Source organism: Oncorhynchus kisutch, linkage group LG4 (genome assembly GCF_002021735.2).
Source record: "Oncorhynchus kisutch isolate 150728-3 linkage group LG4, Okis_V2, whole genome shotgun sequence".
In the NCBI taxonomy this organism is placed as follows: domain Eukaryota; kingdom Metazoa; phylum Chordata; class Actinopteri; order Salmoniformes; family Salmonidae; genus Oncorhynchus; species Oncorhynchus kisutch.
Window position 1 is genome coordinate 27,769,311 of NC_034177.2, and position 9,167 is coordinate 27,778,477.

At 42.1% G+C, this 9,167-nt stretch overlaps 1 protein-coding gene across 1 annotated transcript in view; it reads left to right on the forward strand.

Moving 5' to 3' along the window:
* The window catches only part of nrn1la (neuritin 1-like a), a 44,515-nt gene extending 36,157 nt beyond the window's left edge, over nucleotides 1–8,358 (forward strand). The window contains exon 3 of the mRNA XM_020479820.2: nucleotides 5,692–8,358. Coding sequence (XP_020335409.1) covers nucleotides 5,692–5,989 — 298 coding nt within the window. The 3' untranslated portion in view covers nucleotides 5,990–8,358. The remainder of the gene's footprint in view (nucleotides 1–5,691) is intronic.
* The last annotated feature ends 809 nt before the right edge of the window (nucleotides 8,359–9,167 follow it).

Consider the following 9,167-nt stretch of genomic DNA (forward strand, 5'->3'; position numbering starts at 1 on the left):
TTGAAATGTGTAAATTGACGGAACACGGTGACCCTTAATTTCATTACCATTGAAAGATGGACTCCACCATATCTTTACCTCTATTTAATTCCCTCCAGATCTTTGTCCATCTCTATCTCTCTCTAACATGCGGACAGCTCTTCCCATTTGCTGTAGGCATAGTGGAGTACCTAATGAAAGATTAAGGGTCTTTCTTTACCCATCTCCGCTTTCCATTCTATTTATACATGATTCTGTAATCCATCTTAATATTATACCTTCCCTTCTGGAAATGTCTATGAATTTGTTGAGCAGTAATGTCATGGTAGATGCTACTCTATGCATCACCGCATCAAGCTCAACCCATTCCCAGACATATTGTTGCATCTGTGACTGGTGTGAATTGGCTAGCTAGTTTGCGGTGCGTGCTAGTAGCATTTCAATCGGTGACGTCACTCGCTCTTAGACCTTGAAGAAGTTTTCAGGGAGCAGTCATGGCTTTTGTGGATCGAAGGTAACAATGCTTCGTGGGAGACATTTGTTGATGTGCTCAGAGGATCCCTGGTTCGAGCCCAGGTAGGGGCAAGGAGAGGGACGAAAGCAATACTGTTACACATCAATGTAGGAAGGTCTTATCGACAGCCTTAAGCCAGTTGCTGTTCGGTATTGCGGGGCTGGAGATACCCTTGGAATCTACAGGGATATAGTGGTCATTACAATGATGTTGTTATTTTGGTCATATTCCTTAACACTAGAAAGGCCTCGACGCACCCAGCTTTGAGAAAATGAGCAGCCATTTTGACTCAAACATTCTAACGGTCTAATAAATACATTTCACATATGCTATCGGAAAAATAATTATTTGGTTGTGTTTATGAAGGTCTTGGGTAACATCAGAATACGGAAAAATTATTATTTAAAAGGACACAATAGCATTACTTTAGTTTATGTTACTGTAGGCTATCTGTTTCTACATGCTCACATGTGGAGCGGAGCGTATTGAACAGTGGTTATGCTAAGAAAAAGTTGTATTTTCAACAGAGCTAATCTCTTCATTTTTTTGTGTTATTTGGCAATGATAAGGGTTTTGGAAACCTCCGAATCTGCCCTTTCTGATACCTGCATGTGACTATATTCGAGGATTTGATATGGTAACTTTTTGTCGCTCTGGGAAGAAAAAAAATCCTCTTAAAACTGCTTATAACACAAATTCTGTTTGTGATATTCAAATTCTGTTTGTGATATTCAAATTCTTACAACATATCAATCAGTCAATCAATATTATTTATAAAGCCCTTTTTACATCAGCCGATGTCACAAAGTGCTATACAGATACACAGTCTAAAACCCCAAACGGCAAGCAATGCAGATGTAGAAGCATGGTGGCTAGGAAAAACTCCCTAGAAAGGCAGGAACCTAGGAAGAAACCTAGAGAGGACCCAGGCTATGAGGGGTGGCCAGGAGATTATAACAGTACATGGCCAAGATGTTCAAATGTTCATAGATGACCAGCAGGGTCAAATAATAATAATCACAGTGGTTGTAGAGGGTACAACAGGTTATTACCTCAGGTGTAAATGTCAGTTGGCTTTTCATAGCTGAGCTTTCAGAATTCGAGACAGCAGGTGCGGTAGAGAGGGAGAGTCAAAATCAACAGGTCCGGTACAAGGTAGCACGTCCGGGTTCCATAGCCGCAGGCAGAACAGTTGAAATTGGAGCAGCAGCACGACCAGGTGGACTGGGGACAGCAAGGAGTCATCAGGCCAGGAATTCCTGAGGCATGGTCCTAGGGCTCAGGTCCTCCAGGAGGGGAGGGAGAGGAAGAGAGAGAGAGAGAATTAAAGGGTGCATACTTAAATTCACACAGGACACAGGAGAATTACACCAGATATAATAGACTGACCCTAGTCCCCTGACACATAAACTAATGCTCGCATAGAAACTGGAGGCTGAGACAGGAGGGGTCAGGAGACACTGTGGCCCCGTCTGACGATACCCCCGAACAGGACCAATTAGGTAGGATATAACCCCACCCACTTGACCAAAGCACAACCCCCACACCACTAGAGGGAGATCCGCAAAACACCAACTTACTACCCTGAGACAAGGCTGAACCCGAGGGGGCGTCAACACAGACAGGAAGATCACGTCGGTGACTCAACCCACTCAAGTGACGCACCCCTCCTAGGGATGGCATGTAAGAGCACTAATAAGTCAGTGGCTCAGCCCTCATAATAGGGTCAGAGGCAGAGAATCCCAGTGGAGAGAGGCGAACCGGCCAGGCAGATACAGCAAGGGCCGCTCGTCGCTCCAGTGCCTTTCCGTTCATCTTCGTACCCCTGGGCCAGACTACACTCAATCATAGAACTTACTGAAGAGATGAGTCTTCAATAAAGACTTAAAGATCGAGACCGAGTCTGCGTCTCTCGCATGGATAGGCAGACCATTCCATAAAAATTGAGCTCTATAGGAGAAAGCCCTGCCTCCAGCTGTTTTAGGGACAATAAGGAGGCCTGCGTCTTGTGACCATAGCATACATGTACAGTCGTGGCCAAAAGTTTTGAATGACACAAATATTAATTTCCACAAAGTTTGCTGCTTCAGTGTCTTTAGATATTTTTGTCAAATGTTACTATGGAATACTGAAGTATAATTACAAGCATTTCATAAGTGTCAAAGGCTTTTATTGACAATTACATGAAGTTGATGCAGAGTCAATATTTGCAGTGTTGACCCTTCTTTTTCAAGACCTCTGCAATCCTCCCTGACATGCTGTCAATTAACTTCTGGGCCACATCCTGACTGATGGCAGCCCATTCTTGCATAATCAATGCTTGGAGTTTGTCAGAATTTGTGGGTTTTTGTTTGTCCACCCGCCTCTTTAGGATTGACCACAAGTTCTCAATGGGATTAAGGTCTGGGGAGTTTCCTGGCCATGGACCCAAAATATCGATGTTTTGTTCCCCGAACCATTTAGTTATCACTTTTGCATTATGACAAGGTGCTCCATCCATCATGCTGGAAAAGGCATTGTTCGTCACCAAACTGTTCCTGGATTGTTGGGAGAAGTTGCTCTCGGAGGATGTGTTGTACCATTCTTTATTTATCCCTGTACCTTTTTCAGAATATCAGTCTGTCCCTGATGTTTTTCCTGGAGAGAAGTGGCTTCTTTGCTGCCCTTCTTGACACCAGACCATCCTCCAAAAGTCTTTGCCTCACTGTGCGTGCAGATGCACTCACACCTGCCTGCTGCCATTCCTGAGCAAGCTCTGTACTGGTGATGCCCCGATCCCGCAGCTGAATCAACTTTAGGATACTGTCCTGGCGCTGGACTTTCTTGGGCGCCCTGAAGCCTTCTTCACAACAATTGAACCGCTCTCCTTGAAGTTCTTGGTGATCCCATAAATGGTTGATTTAGGTGCAATCTTACTGGCAGCAATATCCTTGTCTCTGAAGCCCTTTTTGTGCAGAGAAATGATGACGGCACGTGTTTCCTTGCAGGTAACCATGGTTGACAGAGGAAGAACAATGATTCCAAGCAACACCCTCCTTTTGAAGCTTCCAGTCTGTTATTCGAACTCAATCAGCATGACAGGGTGATCTCCAGCCTTGTCCTCGTCAACACTCACACCTGTGTTAACGAGAGAATCACTGACATGATGTCAGCTGGTCCTTTTGTGGCAGGGCTGATATGCAGTGGAAATGTTTTTTGGGGATTCAGTTTATTTGCATGGCAAAGAGGGACTTTGCAATTAATTGCAATTCATCTGATCACTCTTCTTTCTGGAGAATATGTAAATTGCCATCATACAAACTGAGGCAGCAGACTTTGTGAAAATTTATATTTGTGTCATTCTCAAAACTTTTGGCCCACCGTGGTAGGTGTGTATGGCAGGACCAAATCAGAGAGATAGGTAGGAGCAAGCCCATGTAATGCTTTGTAGGTTAGCAGTGAAACCTTGAAATCAGCCCTAGCCTTAACAGGAAGCCAATGTAGAGAGGTTAGCACTGGAGTAATATGATCAAATATTTGGGTTCTAGTCAAGATTCCAGCAGTCGTATTTAGCACTAGCTGAAGTTTATTTTGTGCTTTATCCGGGTAGCCCAAAAGTAGAGCATTGCAGTAGTCTAATCTAGAAGTGACAAAAGCATGGATTTGCTTTTTTGCATAATTTTTGGACCACATACAGTACGTCTGTTATATAGACTTATTAAAGAAAAGTCAAGGAGAGGGGCATGACATATAAATTGATATTTGCATTTTAAATTCATATTGAGTCAAAATGACTTAATCTCTTCTAGCATTAAGGTACCAATTAAGGTAATCCTGCCACTCAGTCAGCACACAATTGCATAAAGGTAACTGCCCAAATAATAGAAACACTTGAGAGATACAAAGTATATTGAAAGTGGATGCTTCCACACAGGTGGCAATGACCCCATCCACAGGGCATAAGTGGTCACTGAATGGTTTGATGAGCATGAAAACGATGTAAACCATATGCCATGACCGTCTCAGTCACCAGATCGCAACCCAATTGAACACTTAAGAAGATTCTTGAGTGGCGCCTTAGAGTCTTTTCCACCACCAGCAACAAAACACCACATTTTGGAAATTCTCATAGAAGAATGGTGTTCCATCAATCCAATAGAGTTACAGATACTCTTAAGTCTATGCCAAGGTGCTTTGAAGCTGTTCTGGATCATGGTGGCCCAACGCCCTATTAAGACATTTTATGTTGGTGTTTCCTTTATTTTGGCAGTTACCTGTACATGTGTGTCCAGTGCACATTGACACAAACACAAACACACCCACACACACAAACTCACATATGCACGTGCTAACACATATTCACACACTTCCCAGGAATCTATCAGGGACCAGTAGAAAGGCAGTATTTTCTCTCCTGGATAAAATTCTCAGATTTGCATCTAGGCCAAGGCTGCACCACTGTCAGTATTCTCTATGGAATGATAGGAGAGCTTACTATGAGTATAGAATAGAAATGAAGGGGAAATCTGCCATTATTAGAACGGGTAATGTCATTGTTTCCCTCAAACTTGGTTTGTGTGTATCTTTATGTGTGTTTGTTTATGCATTAGCATGCGGTGTATGTTTTAGATCAAGTGTTCAATCTAACACCTCAGCAATCCTTTATTTTAATCAGAAAAGAGACTGCGGTCAGATTTAGCTAACAAGCTACCCTTCACCTGCTGTTATGCCGCTGTTTTCTACTGCACATGTGACTCTGGGACTTTGCAAGGCTGCATTTTGCTTCCACTTTGTTTCACCCATTCCCCTCAAGGTCTCCTGTGTGTATGGTAAACAGATGCACCTAAGCCCCCAGCAGATGTGCTGTTTTAAGGTTGAGTTTATACTAAGGGCCCATATCCAAATACAGTACAAGTTTAGCCTTTCTGCACTTGTACCCAGGGAATGTGAATCTATGATGTGTAGTGTTACGGGCATATGTCGTGTTGGACCAATCTTCTTCTGCCTGATCTCCTTCTTATAGATTTACACACAGCCCTTCCCATAGCAACCAAATAACTACAACCATGGTTTCATGGGGGATCCTTTACTGTATCACACAGATGAATAATAGTGTCTTGAACTACATTGTTATACCTGGTTGTTAGAAAGATATGGACGTATAAAAGTTATTCTAGAACTCAAGAGATATGTGACCATCTCTCTTCCATCCCCTACAGGTCCTGGGATGAGTTTCATGACTGTGCGAACGTGGCGATGGCGGGCTGTCCTGATGAGGCTGCTGCAGTCTGGGAGTCTCTGCGACAGGAGTCCAAGAAGATGCAGTTTTCTGGTAACCTGTATGACATGTGCTCCAGTCGTAACCAACCAGCTGGCACTGCTGATGCCCTGAGCCCACCCAACCAGGAAGAGATTAACCAGGAGTCTCTAAAAGCACACACCCACCATCTAGGTCCCGCCTCTTTCTGGTTGCTCTCCTTATGTCTGTCCCTTCTGCTGCTGTTGGCCAAGATATAGGCACGATCAGGGTGAAGGGGAGGGAGGAACTCATTGAGGACATGTAAAAATAAAAAATAAAAAAAAGGATAATAAACTCACAAATATTTTTTGTGTACTAAAACTGAGTTGCATATATTTCTAGCTGCATGTTCAGATTGGTGGCTCCTCATCTGTAGTGTATTCATTTCATACACACATTATCTCTCTAACTCTCTCTGAAATACTCTCCTCCTTTTCATCAATTTAAGAGTTGGATAGTATGGTTCCAGGGGGATGCTGTCTGGGAGAGCTGAGGGTAGAATGTAAATGAGCAAATAAACCTCAAACATCTAGAACCCAAGACATATTATTCAAGCCTCACCAGGCAAGGCTTAACAGCAACATCTCACACAGAAACCTGCATCCTGAAGTTTCCTTCAGGTTGTTATTCAATCAGAGAGCACTGTGGGATGTTTTGTAGCATTAAAGGCTCAGACAATTTTTGTTATTTCGTTTGGGACTCACTGAGGATTACAGAGAGAATTACTCAGAGTAAAACCTCTAGAACAATAGAGCTTACCTGCAGACAAGCATAATGAAATATACCCAGCTCATGGCAGTTTGAATGTTAAGGACTGAAGGCTTGGATCGCTGTGTATTCACCCAGTGCGGGTCTATTTAACACGGTGTTTATTAACAGATAAACCACTTAACTTACATGAAATCACTTCTTGTCTTGGTCAAGTCTAGGCTGACCTAGAATTTTATTTAGTAATTTGTGTTGAAGAAATATGAATGAATATGAATGAAGGTGTACATAATGGAATTTATTCATATGAATATTTATGTACATATCAAGTGGCACATCAATATATAGTATCAAGCCTTTTGATGCTGCAGGAGCCTGTGTGTAAACGGAGACCCTGGTGAAATAATAACGGTATAGAAAAAGGTTTTACTCAAAAGGACTTTTATTTTATTAAAGTCAACACCATGAGGATAACCCCTGCTTGACTCCCTGACATTAAATCTTAGCTGCGTTTTAATTGAATGTAGGTCTGAGATAAACTACCATGTTGGAAATGGAAAATACCTTTTAAATGTATGTTTTCTATTGGCTTTGCTCTCAACAGCTTTATCGGTCAATTTGTATTTGCAGTGGATTTGCATTTTTAATTGGAAATGAATCTTGTTTGCTATTGCAGCAAGTTTGTGTGGAATGGTTATGGAGGCAGCAGTAAACTACAGTGAAAACTTGAAGGAAATCAATTTTTATCTTCATTGTAAAGTAAAGGACATACAATATATGAAGTAGATTTAGTTGATCATTAAATAAATGTAAATATTTAAAGAATATTGTGTTGCTATAACAACAGTTAGCGCTACAACATTTTAGGTTACTGGATAACACATTTTAGACTGTTTGCAAACTGTGAGGACTTTATTACTTATCTGAATTTCAATAAATTGTGTGTGTGTGTGTGTGTCTGTGTGTGGGTCTGTGTGTGTGTGCATGTGTACGTGTACGTGTGTGTGCGTGCTTGTGTGCATTGTGCCAGTGTAATAACACTTGGTGAATGAAAGCAGTAGCAATGCCTTTTATGTCAAAATACAGTATGGAGACTCTCCCTTATCTTGCTTTACAATAAGCTTTTTCATTCTTGTATACATCAGCTCATAAGCATCATTATTCTTCACATATATATAATGTTACTGTACCTATATTGTATACTTCTGTACTAGCAGTTATGCTGGGGCGGCAGGTAGCCTAGTGGTTAGAGTGTAGGGACGGCAGGTAGCCTAGTGGTTAGAGCGTTGGGCCAGTAACCGAAAGGCTGCTAGATTGAATCCCCGAGCTGACAAGATATAAATCTGTCATTCTGCCCCTGAACATGCAGTTAACCCACTGTTCCCGGTAGGCCGCCATTGTAAATAATAATTTGTTCTTAACTGACTTGCCTAGTTAAATAAAGGTTCAATCAAAAAATTATAATAATGGAACAGTTGTGTTGTGTTGCTTGAGATGTTGTATGATGTGCAGTCTTTCTGTTTATGATATGTTGAAAAGGAAGAAACCATTGTGTCTGTAACCTCATTGTATATTCACCATACGTCTCTCAAAGATGGAAGAAGATGAGACAAAGGGTGCAAATTCAACACATTCCTCCCTTTGAAGTTGTGATACTGTCATACTAAAGCAGCGTTTCCCAAACTCGATCCTGGGGTCCCCAATCATATGTACAGAATTTCCATAAACTTCACAAAGCTATGATGGAAAGTATTCAGACCACTTCCCTAATTCTAAAATAGATTTTTTTAAATGACCACCAATGACCACTATCTACCCCATAAAGCGTTTTTTGAATTTTTTGCATATTTATAAAAAATATATCAAACGGAATACCTTATTTAAGTATTCAGACCCTTTGCTATGAGACTCTACATTTAGCTCAGGTGCATCTTGTTTCCATTTATCATCTTTGAGATGTTTCTACAACTTGATTGGAGTCCACCTGTGGTAAATTCAATTGATTGGACATGATTTGGATAGGCACACACTTTGACAGAATATTCTGTGTAGATTGTTGACAAAACATGAGAATGAAATCAATTTTAAGGTCCCACGGTTGACAGTGCATGTCAGAGCAAAAACCAAGCCATGAGGTCGAAGGAATTGTCCGTAGAGCTCCGAGACAGGATTATGTCAGGGCACAGATCTGGGGAAGGGTACCAAAAATTGTCTGCAGCATTGAAGGTCCCCAAGAACACAGTGGTCTCCATCATTATTAGATGGAAGAAGTTTGGAACCACCAAGACCCTTCCTAGAGCTGGCTGCCTGGCCAAACTGAGCAATTGGGGGAGAAGGGCCTTGGTCAGGGAGGTGACCAAGAAGCCGATGGTCACACTGACAGAGCGCCTCTGTGGAGATGGGAGAACCTTCCACAAAGACAACCATCTCTGCAGCACTCCACCAGTCAGGTGGATGGTCACCTTTATGGTAGAGTGGCCAGACGGAATCCACTCCTCAGTAAAAGGCCCATGACAGCCCACTTGGAGTTTGCCAAAAGGCACCTAAAGGACTCTCAGACCATGAGGAAAACGTTTCTCTGGTCTGATGAAACCATGATTGAACTCTTTGGCCTGAATGCCAAGCGTGCTGTCTGGAGGAAACTTGGCACCATCCCCACAGTGAAGAAAGGTGGTGGCAGCATTATGC